Genomic DNA, 21865 nt, shown 5'->3' with positions numbered 1-21865 from the left:
AAACATAGGTATTTAAAAATTAAATTTTAGGTGCCTTCCCCTAAACTACAATTTCATCCACGGTGAATAAAATTGTTTATAGCTTAGACTGTAGTTTCTTATTCCCCAACTTTATATACTGATTTTCATTAACTTCTGTTAACCCATTTTCTCGTGGTTCAGCGTGGATATGGACTTAGCAACAAAAATACAAATTCATGAATATCTGTGCTATCATAGCCGGTACGGTAAAAATGTATAAGACATGAATGGTCGGAAATTTAATTCTATATAACTTTGGTTACGTAGTATTTATCGATACGACCACTAATAATATAAATATTGGAGAATTAAATTTTAGGCCTTCCCCTAAACTACCATTGCATTCAGCGTGAATAAAATTATTTACAGCCTAGATTGTAGCGACTTATTCCCCGACTTTGCATACCAATTTTTATTAAGACAGGACCACTAATAACATAAATATTTGAAAATTAAATTTTAGGCCTTCCCCTTAACTACCACTTCTATCAGTGCGAATAAAATTATTTATGGCTTAGATTGTAGCGACTTATTCCCCGACTTTGCATACCGATTTTCATTACATTCTCTTTACTCGTTTTCTAGTGATGCGTGTACATACATACATACATAAATTATGGAAAAGTAAAAAGTGCATTTTATTGTTACTATGGACAGGACCGATACAGAAATACCATTATTTTCAAGTTCTGAGCAATGTACAGACAAAACTCTTTATTTATATGTGTGTGTGTGTGTGTGGGGGGGGGGGGGGGGCTACTTAGGCCCGGTTTCACAGTTTGAGTTTAAGCCGAAGCTTTAGTAAGCCACGCATGCCGCTTAAGCAAGGCTTACTCTTTGGCTTAAACACTACGAGTTTCACAGTAGGGGGACCATGTGCAGCTTTACTAAGCTGAACATGTCCGAAGTTGGTAATGCTTGCGCATGCGTAATGATTCAGTTCTCATCTTGGTTTACATCCGTAGCCTATGACTGATTGACTTGTAGGTTATACATCGTTTATCAGCCAAGATAATTTAGAAAAATGAACGGAAAATGTGATTCCAATAATAGTAACAAAAATGAAGTTTAAAAAAGTCACTCGCCCGTCCTGCTGACATGTATTACCACTACAGTCTAAAATGGCCATAACTTCTGAACCATTCATGCAAATAATATCCTGACAAGGTTGTTGTAATCCTTATAAAATACTGGAGGAGGTCAAACAATTTATTTCGATGAGGAATTCGAGGATAATATCGAAATATTTCTTTAATGTTAAGGAGTTATATTTTTTACCGCTGAGTATAGCATAAAATCGCTTCTAGAGGGCAAATGGTTGGAAATAGGTATATACCATCGCGGACTTTTTTGTAGAAGTTTCTATGCTCTACAATTCGTACACTTACACTTGGGGTCTATCGTTGATGGTTCACGCAGCGTAAGCCAAGAAAGCAAGTGACCGGCCGACATTTTTGTCTCTTTTACTGTATATCGGAACACGGAAACTGTATTATTTCACAAGCTTCGAAATATATTCAGAAATATAAGTTATTTAATGTTATTGGTTTTACGTCCCACTAACTATGAATTTGAGCACCTTCACCACAGGACTGAGACAGGATCGAACCTGCCAAGTTGGGCTATAAGAAGGCCAGCGCTCTACCATCTGAACTGAATCCTTAGCTTAAACCTCAGTTTCATACAGCTTAAGCCAGTCACAGATAAGCTCGGCTTACCACTTGCATTCCCCACTGTGAAACTCGTCCAGAGTTTAAGCTCGCGCTTAAGCCCGATCCAAGGCTTAAGCGTATACTGTGAAACTGGGCCTTATATATATAAAAGAGTTGTGACTTTTAGAGAACTGTGGAAAACCAATAGGTAATGTATAAAATTTGAGTTATGTCAGTAATTATTATTATTAACTACGTAAGTTTTGTGCTATTATATAATAAGCAAGTGTAGTACTGAATCTGAAAGTTAGATCACGCATAGGAAAGCAGTTCATAGAATGAAGACCAGATGGCAGCAGCAAGCATGGAATGTTGTTGGTGCTATCTTGTCAGTACACACTACACAGATGCAGTAGGATCGATGACCCTTTTGAGCCGTGAATCGGCTCATTGTATCGATTCAGTAATGTGAATGGAATCAAATGAATCGATTCATTAAAATGAATTGAATATCCCATCACTGCATTGCACTACCACTTTGAAACTTCACAATATCACCTCAATTCACAAGAGTCACCATGGATAGAACAGATGTTTACTGTCAGGCCCTGAGATAGGCATGTGCGCAACAGCCATGCTTATCTACGCGGCTGCTCATCAGACGACCACAACAGAACAAAAATTAATAGTTAAATATGATATGATTCCACTCATCATCATTCCATGCGTTCAGATATGGCACCAGTCCAAAAGCATCTGCTTCTGCTCTTGTGTTAATGGCAACCTATGCATAGGATGGTTAATCCCTTCTGCTGATGCCAGTTGTTGAGACTGAGTGCGAGATAACATAGAATGTTTCAAAGTCCAATAACTGTCCGGATGAGGTTGTGTAATGCTTGATGCACAATGTGGCAATCCTTCTTGGTGTGGTCTGCCTTGGTTGAATAGAACCTTCACATCATGTGTGGGTGTCTTCCTATACCCAATGGTTCCAACCTTGGGCCACTGGGACATCCGGACGCCCCAATACCTGGCAGTTGTACGATACAACCACTTGGTCTGCTGGAGACCCCCAATGAGACCCGTCAGATTTCGTCAAGTGCTGGTTATGCTTCTGGGAGGCATATTCTATGTTTGGTGACCTTTCCACACTATGTCAAGTGAAAGAGAATGAAGTATGAATGATACTATCCATACCATTCCTTAGGCAGTCAGTCCCTGAAACGATTGACAGGAGGATATTTCTTCTAGGGTATGCTGGTGAATTTGGCTGACTGATCGTAACAGCACCACCTGGCTTTGTGCAAGGCTGCACTAGATAGACAGGCCACAAGGCTCGGACCGTGATGTCACAAGAGTGGCTGGCGTTCAGCATGGCAGTGTACGGCCCGCTCTCACTGTCTCCATGATATTGTTCATTTATTCAACCTTAACGATATAATTGAACACTCCTTCAATTGTGGCTTTATTTAGGCTTGTATACTACACAAGTTTTATGTGTGGAGAAAACTGGCGTGGCAGTTTATGTACATTTCTTTACGTAAAACTAAGCTGACATCTGTCATTTGTAACGGAACATGGTTTCATGCAAAACATTAGAACGCATAATCGTATAAATATAGTTTTAATGTTACTAAGCAAATACATGATGACGATGGCAATTCACAACAATATTCTCGAACCTTTCTTAGAAATTAAGCTTCAACTTAAAACTTTCCTAACAATTCCTAAGGTTTTAGTTTATACATTTTTCTTTTCTTGAGGATTTTTCTTCTTAGCCACGAGTTTGTCTACGATAACTTTTCTCTTGTTATTCAATAATATATTACAAAAGATGTATATACATTTGTCAACGATATGTTTAAAACTACTTCTACAATCACTGCAAGTTTTAAACATGTTTTCGTTTTCCAGAACATTGTTGTCAAGCGAAATCAGAATGTTTCTCTGAGAATCCTCAAGTAGAAACATGAATATTCAGGTTTACATTTTGTAGCTCTAAATGTGTTGGTTACAACACTTTTTGGTTCAGGGCAGGAGCAAGCCAAGGCCGCATTAGATAGACCCAGATAGACATTTTTTGTCTGGCTCGGTTGGTCAAAATCGGGGTAAGTTGTCAGCTTGATTAAGCCAGTTATTTCTTACGTTTTTAAATAAATGAACAGTATCAAACATTTATTTATTTAGTTTTTGTGTTTCGTCAAATGGGTTTAGAAAAGTTTTTTTGTAAATTGCTTTTGCACAGCTTTTCAAATATTTTCCTACTAACACTGTTATTATCAGAAATTATGCATGCTACCTTATAACCTATAGACCTATCTGTTAATACTTTAAAGACTTGCAAAGTTAGTTCTTCTAAGAAATGTCATGTTAGGTTGTTACATGGAAACAAATCAATGTCTTTATTTTTTTTAAGACCGGATGACAACATACAAGTTTGTGCAGTTGTAGCTAATGTACTGTTATTTTCTCCACTTTTACTACTAAAAGCAACTCCCTCTACCTTCCTTCCTACCGGGCGATTTGGCCATGCAGTTAGGGGCGTGCGGCTGTGAACTTGCATCGGGAGATAGTGGGTTCGAATCCCACTGTCGGCAGCCCTGAAGATGGTTTTCCGCGGTTTCCCATTTTCACACCAGGCAAATGCTGGGGCTGTGCCTTAATTAAAGCAACGGGCGCTTCTTTCCAGCTCTTAGGCCTTTCCTATCCCATAGTCGCCATAAGACCTATCTGTGTCGGTGCGACGTAAAGCCATTAGCAAAAAAAAGCCTTTCCTCCTTTAGAGTTCAGCTTAGGATTTAAGTAGACTCCATTCAACAAGTTACAAAATCTTTCATGCTCATTTAACAATTTTAGTTTCTTTTCAAGTAATTCCAATGTGAATCATCAATACCTGAATTTCCCGTGCCTAGTTTTGCAATAAAGACTGTAAATACACCGGGTGAGGCATTGTAAGAAACATTCACTGTTTTATCTTCTTTTACGACCCAGGAAATGCGAAAAATATTGAAGCGAATCATGTTATTAGTGTACAGGAGTAAGATACTTTTTTTGCAAAGGCTAAATTTAACTGTCCCTTACAAAATTCTAATTTATCAGTAAAGATACACTCATCAATTTCATTTTCATCGATTATTTTGTGCACAGTTTCTATATTGTCGTGGACGGTCACTTTTGAGTTACAAGCAGGACTAAACAGGAAGTTAAAAATACTTTTCAAATTTGACCATTTTAATATCTTGCCCCCGTCACTTAATGTACGTATATCAGGGTTATCGTTCATGAAAATATCATGTTTAATGGCTTTAAAATCAAGAGCCTCGTTTCATGTTAAAGAAGTACCAATTTTCGGAATATTTTCCTCAATATAAATTTTTAAAATGCAGAGACTTTGGCTGTTAAAATTGCCAGAACTTTGTCGAAATCTAACTGGCGTTTAATACTGAAATTACCCTGAACGTCTTCGAAGTCCTTGATCCCGTCATCTTCTTCCGCAGCTTTCTTTCTTTCTTCCTTTCTTCTTCCCATTTTTTCAATTTCTTCTTGTTTTTGATTAGGAGTTTTGCTCGGTGTTGGAAGATTTTTAGACAGGTAGGTAGGCACATTTTCAAACGTAGGAATAGCGTCTTTTGAGAGTTTTAAATGGTTAGGTTTTACAGTTAAAATAGACTCATCAGGTCTTTTAACAGAATCCTCCCTAATTACGAAACGTTCATCGAAATGTTTTATGCACACAACTGAGCTCGCTGAAGTGACAAATTCGGCTTGATGGATGGCTATGATCCACTTTTGTTTGCAAAACAAGTCAGTAGGAAATTTAGACACTGAAATATTAGGCTGTTTTGAACTGTAGTTGATTCTACGACCAGGTATACAACACGACGTGGCCATAATTCACAATGTTCACACACGTTTATATCATTCAATACCATCGATAGCCTCACTGCTGCGAGGTTCACATCAGCCTACAAGTCACTGGCAAGGAGTGAAGCGGTCGGCGACTAGTATGACGTAGCGCCCGAAGTGGAGGGGGAGCCTTATGGCCTGTTTATCTAGTTGGCCTTGCTTTGTGCAGGAAGCAAGAGAAAAACTATATTATTTCTCATACTTGTACACATCTGCAGTGATACGTCTTTGGACTGGGGACTAGTCCGTCCGTCCGTCCGTCCGTCCGTCCATCCATCCATCCATCCACAGTTTAGAATTCTGTTTTTTCTCTGTACAAAAATAAAATGCTTCAACACAGCACAATGTATTACCAGTACCTAAAAAGTTTAGGTAAAAAGAATTACAATTTATTTTCTGTATTGGAATACTGTTTATGAATGTCTATGTTTTTATGTAATTAAGACATTTCAAAGTTTTTCAGATTATGCAACAGCCGTTTTCATTCCTTACACAACTGTGTAACCAACTATTTCCTACACCTTTTTGAATTTGAATTTTTAAATAACCTGTTGTGTTAAATATTGATATAACTTAATTTTGTACTTTAAATGATTCTGTAATACAGAAGTAAATCTACCGATTCAGATTATCATGCATCTAAACATTCTAAAATGCTAATTGACAGTATGATTTACTATATTGGATACACCTTCTAACCAAGTGAGCCTTGTGACTATTACACTGATCGGCAAAAAATGCGAAACACTACATATTTCAGACAAATTTTTATGTTAGTCCATTTGAAACTTTGTAAATTCAAATACTACAACATTACAACAATATATCAGTGTCTCTTAAATTAATCAGCCAATTTGAAAGGTTTTGGCATAATGATTGAGAAATATTACTGATGGTGACAATCACAACAGTGCACCAACACAAATTTGGAAATGTTGAAACCTGGAGCTCTGCACTGTTTTATGGTACAATAGCCCATTTGTCCACTTATAAACACATTTCTATTGCCTCAGTAATGGGTATTATCAATGACAGCCACCGTTACAGCTGTGATTCCATCAGGCATGCTCACGATGCAGTCTCAAATGTTCTCTTGTGGTATAAGCTCCCATTATGCCTGGAGCGCAGCCCGAAGTTGAGCCAGTTTATCAGGGAAACAACAACTAGTACATCTCCCAAGCACATCCCAGACATGCTCTTCTAGGTTTAGGCCAGGACTATAAGTAGGTCACACCATGTGCTCAATCACAACTTCATCCAGGTACTCACACATGCAGACGGTAACATGTGAGCAAGCGTTGTCATGCACCAACTGTCGAACACAAGCTCCATGTGCGTGCATCAGAGGTAATGAAATGGCATATGGCTTTTTCTTAGTGGCAGAAGTGCCCGAGGACAAGTTCAGCTCGCCAGATGCAGGTCTTTTGATTTGACTCCCGTAGGCGACCCGCGCGTCGTGATGAGGATGAAATTATGATGAAGACGACACGTACACCCAGCCCCCGTGCCAGCGGAATTAACCAATTATGGTTAAAATTCCCTACCCTGCCAGGAATCGAACCTGGGACCCCTGTGGCCAAAGGCCAGCACGCTAACCATTCAGCCATGGAGCCGGATGCATCAGAGGTAATCCCAGCCCAGATTGTGACAGAGCCTCCATGGAATGGTATCCTTGCAGAGAAAGTGCAGGGTGATTAACGTTCCCAGGGCCTTCTCCAAACTCTCTCTTCTACCTGGTTCCCTCAAATAGAATCTGGATTCACCTGTAAACAGCACTGAACTCCACTGCTCTACAGTACAATCCAGTTGTGATGGGCATAGGCAAATTGTATCCGAGAGGCACGGTCCTCATGTGTAAGCAGAGGTCCTGTGGCATGCCTTTTGGACTGTAAATCTGCTTCATATAACCTCCTTCTCAATGTCATTCAATTGATATTCATATCCCATACTTGGTGCCACCAATTTCTGGCCTCCACAGCATTGTGTGTCGATCATGACGAACTTGCATCATGAGAAAACTATCATCGCACCTAGTAGTGCTTCTCTTGTGACCAGAACTGAGCCTCCTATTGTAGATACTGTTTTCTCTGTACCTTTTAACAATTCTGTACATGTTAGAACAAGGGTGCCTAAAAGTCTGCCACATAGTAGGGCCTACATAGCATTTTACTTACAGCAGTTGGGGGTGAACTGCTTTTGCATTTATGATCGCAAAACTAAGTATTCCACTATTTATCTGTATCACAAGGGTGAGGCAAAAAAGGAAGCAAACGAGGATTGTTCATTCATACATCATCATTGTACTAAAATTTTGTCCACAGAAAAACTGAACTTCACTTGTTTTCAGACAGAACACCTGGGCAAAACAAAAATCGTACATTGATAATAATGTGCCTGGAGGTGACACTGGTCAGTACTATCAAAAAAAATTGTTTACCAGTTTCTAGAAAGAGACCATTCCTTTCTTCCATGTGACCAGGTATGAGTACTGAAGAAAAAATAGAAAACTGATTGAATATATGCTCCTAAGGAATATGGGGATATAACAGTCAACAGCATGTCCAGTGTCACTGTAATAATAGTGGAAACAGATATAATACATATTTTTGTAGTATTTAAAATAAAGAAACAGAATTCTTGCTTGAAAACTGCCAGCGAGTGGAGAAAGGAATTAAGTCTATTTTTTCAAGATATTTTTCAAATGTGTTGCACTATATTTTTATTTAAAACTGTTTATTACATTAAAACAGGCCGTAAACAAACTTAGGAGGACACAGTTGTTGTAATTTGGTGGCAAAATAATTTTTTTCCTTCTCCTGAAAAATTAGAAAATTCCTTTCTCCACCAACCTATTCAATTATTGTGCTAAAACTCCTCTCAAATGGACTAATTAACTTAAGATACATTGTAATATTGTTTTAATGTCATAATATTCGATTTATACAAAGTTTGATAACATTAAATTTTGTCTTAGATATGTAGTGTTTCACTTTCTTTTGCTGGCGAGTGTTTTTTTTTTTTTTTTTTGGTGGTGGTGGTGGTGGGGGAATTTGGCCTAGTTGAGTTGTGCTTCACCTTAAAACAGTAACCACCACCATAACAGTAGTTTATCACAATGTAAAGTCAAATATTTAATTTGTGCCGCCTATCATTTCCAGGTTTTGTCATGGGTGTTATTTACTGGACTTATCTCGTATATCAAGGTGTCGATAGCTTCCCTCTTTCGACGAGAACCTGGTCGAGCTCTCTTCTGGTGTGGTGCAGTCCAGCAGATGGGATCAGCATTTGGAGCTATTGTAACATTTTTTCTTGTTAACTACACTCATTTATTTACATCCTATACTCCATCATGTGGATGACAATAATTTCAAATTAGTCTCAAGATTCCAATAACACAAGCTAGCACAGTATTACAAGAAGGGGATCATATAATTTTATTTTCTGTCTTGTTTATGTCTAAATGATAAATATAGTTTCTTCACTTCATTTGCAGAGATCGTTCTGCTTAGTTACCTCTTATAATGGATGTGATTTTAAAGTTAGCAACATAAAATGGCTAAGTTTTTTCTTGTTAGTACTTATTTTAGGTTATGAGTGAGTGGTATATTCACATTATTTGAATGTGATAGTTGCATGATGTAAATGTTTAGAAAGTGTGGAACATTTTCTTTTTAAAGATTATATTTGTGAAGATGATCAGACTTATCTAGAAATATTAAAAGAAGATCTCTCTGCTGCTTCTTTAAATCAAGCAGGAAACTCAGTTGTGAATTTTAAAAAAGCAAGCTGTAAATGACGTGCTGCCATTCCAAATAGGACTGTAAAGACTTCCAAAAAATGTGACTAATGGTGCTGTTGAGTGTTGTAATAATTGTATTTGCTCATTCAGTTATGACTTGTGTTTATATTTTATATGGATTTTATTTAAGAGAATCATAGAACATTGGTGATAAGTTCCACAAGGCTTCAGCTACTAATAATATCCTTGTTATTTGGAGCCCTCAAAGAATTCTGTATTAATTATTTCTTGCCCCACCTCTTAACAATTACACTCCTACATAAAACTCTTGATATGCTTCATACACACATATAGGAGAAATAATTAATACATGCAGTTTCTGCACTGATATCAGAGCAGGGCAAATTCCATTTGCTTACCAATTTTCCAGGATTAATTACGTCATCAACTGGTCCAACACGACAGGATCCTGATGGCTTTGCCAGCCTACCGACCGATGAAAGTGGACCTCTTGAGATGTTCCACAAAAGAGGGCAAATGCTTAGAGAAGCATCTCAACGCGGAAGTGAATTAATTTAAAGGACGCGGCTCTGCCCCATGTCGTGGAGGAAACAGTTCAGGAAAAGCCTATCAGATAATACGCATGGAAAGTCACTGAGAGAAGACAGAAATGCAGACCATGAGCGCAGTGAACAAAGCCCTGACATCAGAGTTGTCTATGGGAAAAAGTACTAAAACTTTAGCTAAGATAGAAACACAGCGTACATCGCAAGCTATTTCATTGATTGTAACAACAAGAAGCATAGGATTTAACAACTGTACGCTTTACTTCAACATTGCGACTGTAATACCAGAGCCGATAGCTACTACCTATGCTGCCTAACATGTGGGGGTTGGCAGTATTTGAAGCCAAAATGCAACGATTAGTAGACCAATATAGCGTTACGCTCAGATACGCTATAGAAAGCTAAGGCTTTAATACTGATCTGACGCTAGTGCAGGTAGCGGGATCAGTGAATGTCCTTCCCGAGCCGTTGATTCGGTTCTATAACGGTTTAGGATGTTTTGAGCCAAATTCCCAAGGACAAGATAGTTAATGGACGATTCCTCCCAGCACTGGAGTCCATTACTTACTCTAATCTCAGAAGAACAGTCACAGCTCCAGTGGACCGAGCTACACCAGCGGTCGTTAGACAGAATTTTTATAAGTACAATCCCATATCAGCCACAGAGTGGACCAGGGCCCCGGGCAACCCTATACTTATGAATGGGAATGTGGTGATGCCTGCGGAATACAGCCTAGACAACCTTAGGACTGACATCCAGCTGCTGGGCCTGGTGACCGTGAAATTGGCTAAGAAGAGGCCAAAGTTTATCACTACTCCGATCGACATCCATGGAAGAGGGTCACAAGCAATGTTAATTGTTAATGAAATGAAGAACCTTCGCCCTCCAGATTTACAACCCGGGAGGCGCTGACTACATACTACCGTCGACAGGTTCTTCAAGGTACTATTGACGAGTTTTGGTCTTTTAATGCTCTAGACACGAAGTAAGAGCTTGATGGAATAATGGGCTTATGTAGTGAGCTGCCAAATTCGCCAACAGACTCAGTGTGTTAGTAACTCCGTAACGGCATGAAGTCTCGGTCAGACACTTGTGTACTGATTATCGGTCTGTTCAGACTGTACTCTACAATTAGAAGTACCCGCCAGGATGAGCGGAGTGGCGCAAACTCTCCGCAGATAAATAGGGCTATATGTGTGTGTGAAGCATATCAAGAGTTTTATGTAGGACTGTAATTGTTAATAGGTGGGGCTTGGAAATCAAAGATGCTTTGGAAGTTTCCTGAAAGAAACTATTACCTATATGCTTGGAGTGAATGAAAGATGAGTCTTCTCAGGGTGGCTACCATTAGTTTTCAAGGCTAAGATTTGATCTATTGACCTCATATTGGGACAGAGCCACTTCATAGGCAGGCATTGTTCTAAGTAAGCCATTACTGAGTCTGTTAAGGACGCTGTGAAGTGTTGGAACAACATAGACATAGTATGTATCTGGATATTAGAGGCAGAAATGTGATATACAAGTGAAAGTAAACACATTATACACATTCTGCTTATTACTAGTTTCATCATATTCGGAGGAAGTTAGTCTTAATTGTGCTACAAGGGTTGGTACAGTTGAACAATAAAAAATTAGTGCATGAAAAATGAAATGTATCAGCTGTCGTCCTTGGGTTAGGTGGTACAGTTGTAACAAAATGTGATGCAACTTGTTTATTGTTAAACGACATGTTCCTGATGAAATATGACTGCAATACTTTTATCAGCACCTAGTATGACCAGAGCAGATGTAGGTGTAAACTTTAGATGGGAGTTCTTTGGTTATTCTTTTTTATCCTTTCTATCTTTCAGCAAAAGTAGGCCCTCCGCTCATTTCCTCTAGAGCACTTACCAGTTTATACTGGACTCTCCTTCTCTGATTAATGTTGATATAATGCATTTGAACTGTCTTATTTGCCTCTTTGAGGCCTTCCTTGTAGTCTCTTTCCTGTTGGTTTCTGTGTAATACCATATTTTCTCGCATAATTGACACCCTTACATAATTAATGCATCCTAATATTTTTGGGTCCAAAGTGGAGAAAAAGAAATGTTCATGTATTTGACATCACGCAACTCCGGATGCGTTTCGAAATAAAGATGTCAACTACTCAGGTAGCAACCTTCCTATTGCGAAACAGGGCATTCCAAATACTGGGCAACGTGCTGTTGTCAGCTGGTAGGAAATACCACTGCACTTGTTCAGTGATGGAATCAGTGCAGAAGTGAATAGTGACGTTCTATTCCAGTCTGGTACAAACATATTTTATGAGTTGTGTGTTTTCTGTGATCTCAAAATTGTTTGTTAGTCCACAGTGAGCAAGTATTCAAGTAATACTGCATCATATAAACTCACGTGATCAGTTACGCCGAAACGTATGGGAACAGGGCAGCGGGCCGCAACTATTCAATGTCCAAATGCAACGTGCGCTACCGCGATGACAGAGAAGTGCACTTCAAGTGACCATCAAGTTTATTCTCACAAAGCATTCCACAGATCAAAAAGCGGCAAGTTTTCGGAAGTAGAAGAGGATCTGCTTAAATATGACTTCATTATGCGGTGTTGTAAATGCCATTTCCCACGAAATGCTGTATTTTAAAGGACAAGAAATAGCTGCTGCACATTGAATCAGTGTCTCGAATTTGGAGGTTAGCCGAGGCTGGATGATTAATTTTATGAAGAGAAATGGACTTTCTTTACGACGAGCAAAATTATGAAGAAAAAAAACTGAATGATTTCAACCAAAAAGTAACTGATTTTCATAGTTTTGTGATTGAGAAGCGTAAAGTTTAAGGTATATTCACTCTCCCAAATAGGAACCGCACGTCAGACGCCAATCAGTTTCCATATGCTACTGAGTCGAACAACCAATAAGAAAGGGACATCCAGTGTTATCGTACGCATTACCGGAAGTGAAAAAGTAATGCTTGCTGTAACGGTGATAGCAGAAAACTTACATCTTACGTTGATCTAAAACGAAAAACAATGCCTAAAGTAAAATTTCTACAAGGGATCCACGTTCGTATCGAGGAAAAAGAGTGGATGAGCATGTCATTCGTACAAGATTGGATACGAACGGTTTGGGGAAATCTAGCAGGGTCCCTCCTTCGATACCCGGCCCTTTTCGTGTTGGACATTTTTTTTTCTGCTGGTATGTCAATATTATGTAATTACGTGAATTGTACTTTCATTGGTTCATGTTTATTTCACTTCAGGTCTTATTGTCAGCTCATAAGGAGAAAAATATTTTCCAGTGTCGGTACTTCAAATCTGTGTGTCCAACTTACCTAATGTACTCTATTTGACTTTTCAGAAAAATCTCTCGTCAGAATTTTATGCCAAATTACGATAACCGCAAATGAGTTAAACCAATTGCATGTATATTTGATGTATCCTTTAAATGTAAATGAATTGTAAGAAATTTTTTAAAAATATTTCAATTCCTTGAATAATGTACTCATGCGAAGTTTTCACCTGTATTTTTCGTCAAAAATGTGTGTTAATTACGCGAGAAAAATAGTACTTTATTAGGCACTCATACTTTTCCCATTCCGCCTGATGGTTGATAACTTTAATCTTGAGTTTTAACTCAAACTCCGCTTACATCCAAACAGATAAAATAAATATCATTCATATGAAATGATTAGGAGGCTGATCTTCCGATTCCTTAATAGGGGCGGCTATCATGTGGATTATCTCTGCATTTATGCTTCCTTTCCACTTCCTCCAAGCCATTTGCTTCTCTATTGCTGCTTGTCATACTCTGTCATTCCATCAGGGTGTCTCCTTTTTCCCTCTTTTTACATGATACTCTACTGCAGGTGTCTTCTGCGCATTTCACAAATCCACGTTTGAAATTCACCCATTCTTCTTCTGTATTGCTTACCTCTGCTGTGGGAATTATTTTCATATTTTCTTGAAATTTTACCCTTGCTTCCTTCTTTATTTTTTTCTTGCTTAGTTCAGCTACAACATTGTTCAACCTCCTTCAAAATCCTCTCTTGGCATAGCTGTGACATCTTTCAGCTGACTACATTTCTCTCTCTCCATTAAAATGAGATTGATCATTGTTTTAGTCTTCCTTGCTCTCCATCCATACCTAGTTAGTTTTTGGCGGTTCTTTCTGAACCATGTATTACCCACAATTAGACCATTCCTCATTTAAAAAAAAGTCTGTTAGAAGATATTCTTCTGCAATCTGTCTTTCCATATCCAAAGGGACCAATTACTGTATCTCCTTTTTACTTCATCGGTTTATCCCAACATTTGTATCTTCAATTATTACCACTTTATTGTCTTCTAGTTCTAGTTCTTCCAAAAACTCTTCTACAACACTACTCGTCTTGGGTGCATACACCAAAATGAAATGTTATTAGCATCGCTGGACTTCACTTGACTGTTTATTAACATTTCAGATGTATCAAAGTTTTTGGACTTATTTTCTGCTTTCCTATAGCAGGAAAAAAAAAGTTTCAATATTTGATTTTATGACCAATTTTCTGTACTTATACAATACAATACAAATATCAGTATGGCAGTATGGTCTTAATGAAACATCATCTTGTATATCATAGGAATATATTCTTGTGATTTGTAGTAAATCACTTGAAGCTGCCTCTAACGACAGACACATCTGATATGGTAGTTACCTGCTTTATACAGGTGATTCAAGCTATTAGCATACTCAGGAAGGAAGAGGTGCACAAATTATGAGCAGAGGCTAATAAATGTGTGATGCAGTAGAAATACACACTGTTAAAATACTAAAATCTGTAAAATTTTATTACAGTCGTTAGTTGAGATGACTTCACAACTATATGTGATTATTTTCAGTGAGTTATTATTGTGCAGTGAATTTTAAAAACTGTCAGTACATTGGCAACAGGATGTGAGATGACTGCATTTCACAATGTGCACCTTTATTTTAATACTTTACTGATTAAATGCCAAGACCACAAGAACTTCACTGTCAAGCTTATGAATAAGCTTAGGAAAGGAAAATTCTTAACACCTATAATGCCGTGAAATACAGTACCTTAAATAAGTACTTTTGCTGGAGTTGAGGTATGTTAAGACTTGGGGAGTAAACTGATTTAAGTTACTTTGATGCAGTGAATCCAATATTTAGTGTTTACCTAGAGATGAAACATTTTGTGCCCAATATTGTTCACTTTTTGTTCACACGTTTCAAAATTGAATCTGTTACCAGTTACCAGTATTTTTTACATGTAAGGATTAAAAGGTGAGCTCACACAATGGTACTAGGCAGAAACACACAGAGCTCACAGCAACAGGACTGGAGGATTTTTTCATTTTTCATTTTTATTTCATGCATGGACACTTCTTTGAATGCAGCCAAGAAATACAGCTTAAAAAAATATGATCAAACATTTGGTAGCTGTTTGCATTTTGAGATGGCTGGAAAGAAAAGAAAAATGATTGCTCATTATGTCTCTGCATGTTTCTGACCAGCAACTTGATCTCCCTTTAATCTTCTAAGTACACTAATGTGCAGTCATACAAATCAGGTCTAAAATTTATTTCCCATAACTTCTTTGGATTCCTTAAACATAACTAAATTCATAAACAGTTGTTTTCAAAGATATACTATTTATTTATTTATTTATTTATTCCTTTGTAGATATATATCAATACTGTCATAATTTCACCACCAGACAAAACACGTTGTGGAGTAAAACATTTAATAAAAATTGTGACTGGTAACAGTTTTAATTATTCATAAAGAATTAATTCAGTTGCAGACAAAGCCTACATAAAAACATGGTTATAAAATTATATTATTATTAACGACCTACAAAGAATATAAAAATTAAGACCCGGTTTCATCAACACCTGTTAAATAATTATATACTAACAAGTAATTGGTTAATACAGAGTTAAAAATTAATTAGTTAAGTTTCTTTAAACTTTTCCTGTAAAATGTTAACTAATTGGCTGTTAATTCTCCCAACACTGCGAACTGGTGCGAATCAAGGAGGCAGTGGCATAAACATGCTGTTTTACACCACGCTCCAATGTGCTTTTGTTTGAACACAGCTGTTAAATATGGCACGTGAAGTGAAAAGGAATAGAGGTTCTAGTTTTTCCTCCTTCGAAAAGGAATTATTAATCGAATTGGTTATGTGATTCCAAGCTAAGAACAGACCCCTGTCACCCGTTCCATGCAGTTCTGTGTCCTGCTATGCCCTACTTTGTAACGGTTTTGAGGTCTTCCTTCAGGATGTAAGTATGGGGTTCAAAGATACTTATCCACTATCACCTACCAAACTCCCTTCGTTAATTGTCCCCACTTCAAACTGTGTTCTGATATGGGAGTTATTACATATTGTACTGTTGTGTACAGAACCAGGCCACTTAGCAACTATATCCCTGATTTGGAGGTTAGGATCACTGATCATTTTGAACATTAACAGAAAATTATCCCTTCCGATTACAGTATATTTTGGCCCTATTGCCTCCAGGTGTTTGGATTGTTACAATCCGTTGCACCTAATACACCAGGAAAATGGCTTATTTTCTTAGAAGTCTTTCAATCAGGATTGTTGTTTTAAAGATCTAAATAGAGCAATTCCGCATAGACCCATTTAACATGGGAAACAGAGATGTTAACTTTAATATGAAGTTTAACAGATGTTGACGTTAACAGTTGTTGATGAAAAACAAATTTTGTTAAATTGGATGTTAAAATGATTTAAGAGCTTGTTAAGTACTAACAAGTGTTGATGAAACCGGACCTAAAAAAAAGCACTAAATTAGGATTACATTGCTAACGAATTGCTCAGTATACATGTTTTTTTGACATCCAAAAGCCTTCCCTCTGTCTTTGATATCCCTCATAGTACAGTCAGTGACAGAAAATATAAAGAACTGAGTTTCTCGGTTTATAAAACTTTCATCGAAGGCCCCAGAATATTAATGTACCTGCAATAATATGTATCTTATGTTTGTTAATTGTTTTATGAGATATAACTGTTGAGTGCCTTGGTAAGATCTTTGTTTTTTGGTGCAATACTCATTATGAAGATGTATCATCCGATTTTGTTGAAACGTTTTATGTACACCTATACTTTTATAAAATGTATAGGTTGAGTTTGTTGAAACTAAATAAATAATTTTTAATTATTTACAAAACTGCAGACATTTTAATTATCATCATTTCCAAATGAACTTGTATACAGTGAAACCTCGGAACGCGAGTAACTTGTTCTACGAGTGTTTTGCAAGACGAGCAAACATTTTACATAAATTGTAACTTGGTAAACGAGTGAGGTTCCGTAATACGAGCGTCATGTGTGCCTACGTTTTTCCCTACCCTGTACGTTTGTTGAATAGATGAACGTGGTCTTTGGTCCTGTAGTGAAGAAATACCTTTCAGAAAATAATCTGCTGCTCAAAGTCTTGCTGGTTATGGGCAATGCTCCTGCTCATCCTCCAGGCCTTAAGGCCTTGAGGACGACTTACTGGAGCAATTCAAGTTCGTTAAGGTTAAGTTCCTTCCTCCCAACACTACTCCACTACTCCAGCCTATGGATCAGCAAGTCATTTCGAACTTAAAGAAGCTATTAAATTGAAATAATAAATAAGGTAGTTCAACCTATTCAGTACAAATAAATACGAAATGTAGAGTTACATTCCTATTTAATTATAAGTGGAAGCGGTACTGGTTTCGACCCCAATCCGGGTTATCTTTAAAGAAGCTATACACCAAAGCACTATTTCAGCGATGCTTCGAATTGATCGAAGGAACAAACCTTACCCTCGGAGAGTTTGGGAGAAATCATTTCCCCATCGTGAACTGCCTGAAGATCATCGATAAAGCCTGGGATGGAGTCACCAGGAGAACTCCTACTTCCGCTTGGGGAAAGCTGTGGTCTGACTGTGTTCTTGGATGTTACTTTGAGGGGAAATTGATGATTGATGATGAAATTGTGTCCTTAGGGAAGACTATGGGGCTGGAGGTGAATGACGTGGACATTCAAGAGCTGGTGGAAGAACATATCCAGGAACTGATCACCAACGAACTGATGGACCTGCATTGCGAACAACAGGAGAAGGTTATGGAGATCTCGTCCGGGGAAGAGGAGGAGGGAAAGTCAATGGAATCTCTCACTTCAACTGAGATTCGGGAGAAGTGCAAAATGTAGGAAACGGTGCAAAATTTTGTAGAAAAACACCACCCCAATAAGGCTGTAGCAGTGTGAGCGATGAATCAGTTCAATGACAATGCAATGTCACAATTTCATGAAATCCTCAAAAATAGGCAAAAGCAACAGTCACTGGACAGGTTCCTCGTTTAGAGCCAACAGATAGCAGTGATTCCGTTAGTGAAATTCATGCTACGCAGTAACTCTTCTCATTTCATCTCTCGTCTCCCTCACACCAAGAATGATTCTATTGTAAGGAAAAGTGCACTTTAATTTGTTTTATGTTATATTTTGTTTTAGGAATGGTATGAGGATAAATATTTTTGTGTTGTGGACGAATCATCCGTGTTCAATTGTTTCTTATGGGCAAAGTTGCTTTGATATACGAGCGCTTTGGATTACAAGCATGTTGCCGGAACGAATTATGCTCGGAATCCAAGGTTCCACTGTATTTCCAAGAATGATTTAGACTTAAATCTTCATTTTCATAGGTTCAGGAAGTACTCAACATCACTATATGTTTAACATTTTGTCGGGAAGATTGACAGAACTTACTAGGCCATCAGATGATATAGATTTTAATTCCCATAGGAAACTTGAAATACTTGTTCTGAATGAGTAATTTCATAATTCCAATATAATTGATCCGTTGTTGGAAATTTCCAATAACGGAAGGCCTAGCAGGCATTAATTTTTGTAAAATAGACCAGGTCTCCCACAGTGCATTGGCACTGCCTGAGGCTCCAAGTAGCTTGTGCAATGGCCTCCACTACATGTACTAGCCATCTTAGTACATGTGCTAGTTACTGATTGATGAGCCCAAATTGGCACTATGGAGCAAAATGCTGGCAACCAAGAATGAGTTAGCTGGAAAATTTATAATTGCAATTATGAATTTACTCATTCAGGACAAATGTTTCAGTTTCCCTATAGGAATCAAAATCTGTAAAAAGGCTGTTGCTAAGACTGCTCAATGCCTACGGAGAACTTTGAAGAGCGCATGTTGATAGGAGGTCAGAAGTTAACTAATCTGTGATATGCTGACGATACGGCTCTATTGGTCAACGATGTTGCTGAACTTCGAGACATGTTCAAGCAGATCACTACTGAAAGTGGTAATTTAGTACTGGAGATAAACACGGAAAAAACAAAACTAATGATTGTTGATAGGGCTAACACACTCCAATTGCAACTTTTGCCACCACAAATTAAAGTTGTTAATCATTAAATTCTACCCAGGATAGCTGTGAGGCAGAAATAAAGCGGCATATAACAATTGGCTGAAACGCCGAGGTCAGCAATGTGGAGATATGGTTTGATAAACAGATAACAAAACACACAAAGAAACAATTTATGAAAATACTGGTGTTCAACATTTTTCTGTATGGTGTTGAATCAATTGACAATGAAGGCATCAGATATAAGTTAAATCGGATAGAGGCTTTTGAAATGTGGTGCTGGTGGTGAGTGCTCCATATTCTGTGGACAGCTAGAAGAACTAACATCTCCGTTTTAAAAGAACTAGATATTCAGCAGAGGCTCTCCACAATTTGCCGATGTTGCATTTTACAATACTTTGGACATATGGAACTAGTCTTGAGAAACTAGTTATCCAAGCAAAGGTAGACAGTACACCACAGGTAGAACAGTAATTAAAAGATTGGACCACATTAAATGCTTCACCAGAATACCTTTATAGATCTCTATCAGAGAAGCATCGGCTGAAACAGAGAGGAATAGTCAGAAGTAACTGAGTCATAGGATCATGATTCCTGAGCTATGAGGGTAACGAGTCAGAAGAAGATAGCAAATCGTACTCAAATATTAACTCTTCCAGGCATAGATTTCTAAATTTCAAACTCGCAGTTATGCAGTCCTTTCCAGAATTTGTCAATTATGATGGTGAAGGAAAGTTGAGGCAATCAAATGAAGTTTTTAACTCATCTTCCAACATCCGAACTGCATTTACGTGTGTGTTATCAGCTCTCATTAATGCTGTACTGACATAACAGTGCTGGAGGATGGCTTCCCATGTAGTTCAAATTAAATTTAGTCTTCTTGACTTTTCTCCCTGACAGAATATACTGCTGGATATGTCAACTGGTAAGAAAAACATCTCTTTAATAGAACTTCAAATTATCTTGTTAATGTCCAGTGGTAACTGGTAACAAGGGGACTGCATATGTGTATGTGAGGACTTACAGTCAGCAGTATGTATAGGTAGTTGGATATAAGGATAATGTCCAGAGAAAGGAGACTGGTGAATTATTGAAATTTGCCTATGATAATGAAGACATATACAAAAATATACAAAAGTTGGAAGCCAGAATAGCAGCTGGAATTGACAAGATTTCTGAGGAAATTGAAGGCATTGAGTTGAGATATAGTGCCATAACTGAAGTAATTACTTGAACACTGTTTGCATGAAGGAGTGATACCAAATGAATGGAGAGGTGTAATAGTAACCCCAGTGTACAAGGGAAAGGGCGATAAGCATCTGACAGTTGCCAGCCCTAGGGCAAATTACCACCAAGGAGCACACTGAGATGTGGCATACTTCTTTTCAAAGGAACTTTCTGGCCTCAAACTTCATGCTTTAACAATGTCAGTAATTAAAAAGTGGAGGCTTCTGGTTTTGTAATATTGAGGTTGCTTACTAACAATCACAAAACTAATGCAAACATGTTGGGAGGGAAAACAACATTCTAGCTTTTGACCAGTGCCACATATAAAAGAATGTTAATAACTTTCATCTAGAAAATACAGTGATAGATGAACGTGACGAAAAAAAGGAAGGCATCTAGAAAACTTGTATGAAATGCAAAGGAAATAATTAAGCCTATTCCTTTCCGAACAAGGAAACACATTGCACCTTTGAACTTTGAGATGATGAATGTAAAAAGAGGTAAAGAAGTATTCCCTACAGAGGTATATCACTGCTCGGGAATATTTGAAGGAAAATTCTTCCCATCTGAAAGCAGAGGCTTTCTAGAACTGCGGTGTAACAATTACTTTTTGAAATTCATAAAGAAACAGTTTGATCTTCATGATATTATTGGCACTAATGCATGTCACCATAAAGAGAAAATGCACTCTTCTGATATAAACGGCAAGAGACTATTTTGGTTGGAAAATAAATTTCTGGTGTACCTAGCTGAAATTAAGAAATGCAGTGAACATAAGGCTACTAGGTTTTTTGAAAGGAAACGTATAAAGAAATGTTATTGACTACTACTTCGACCGTTAAATGTATCAAGTACCTTCTGGCTTTTCATGTTGTACTAACTAGAACACTTAACAGTGATTCAATAGATTTCTTCACTTAAGACATATTTCAGGAAGTAATTAATTATATGCATTGTAGGGCAGTAATATTCAGCATGAGCAGGATATGCTTATTTTCATTATCAACCCACATACACAGAAATAAAGGACAAATGCAAACAAAGATCGCAAGAATTAGTGTGAATAATAACCATAAGTTTTGAATATTTGTGCAAAGTTGCAAAGTTTGTAGCGTGTGAAGCCTTGACTGAAATTGTTCTGCCTGTATTGATAAAAATCCCCTTTGCTAATCTGCACCTCATCTTCTGACAGCAGTCATAATGAGCAATGAAGCAAGCTGATTTGTAAAATAGCAGTTCCAATCTTTATTGAAAAAACTGCTTGCAAAACAGAATTATTTGAACATGTTAAGGACATAAATGAAAACCTTTAAGTCAGAAGATATTACGAGTTTAAGCTGTTTGCATCAGAGAGGAAGACAGCAAGGGACATAT

At 37.7% G+C, this 21865-nt stretch overlaps 1 protein-coding gene across 7 annotated transcripts in view; it reads left to right on the top strand.

Moving 5' to 3' along the window:
• Window positions 1–21865, top strand: part of Rift (Riboflavin transporter) — a 256069-nt gene that overhangs the window by 159149 nt on the left and 75055 nt on the right. For 6 of the 7 annotated variants that reach the window (XM_067145880.2, XM_067145881.2, XM_067145883.2 and 3 more), the window contains exon 3: window positions 8738–17067. The exons of the other annotated variant lie outside the window; for it this stretch is intronic. In XM_067145880.2, coding sequence (XP_067001981.1) covers window positions 8738–8938 — 201 coding nt within the window. In that variant the 3' untranslated portion in view covers window positions 8939–17067. Of the gene's footprint in view, window positions 1–8737; window positions 17068–21865 lie in introns of those variants that run through there. 7 annotated transcript variants of the gene reach the window in all.

This window comes from Anabrus simplex, chromosome 4, assembly GCF_040414725.1.
Source record: "Anabrus simplex isolate iqAnaSimp1 chromosome 4, ASM4041472v1, whole genome shotgun sequence".
Lineage (NCBI taxonomy): Eukaryota > Metazoa > Arthropoda > Insecta > Orthoptera > Tettigoniidae > Anabrus > Anabrus simplex.
The sequence above is the reverse complement of the archived record's forward strand: the minus strand, read 5'-3'. Positions and strand labels throughout refer to the sequence as shown.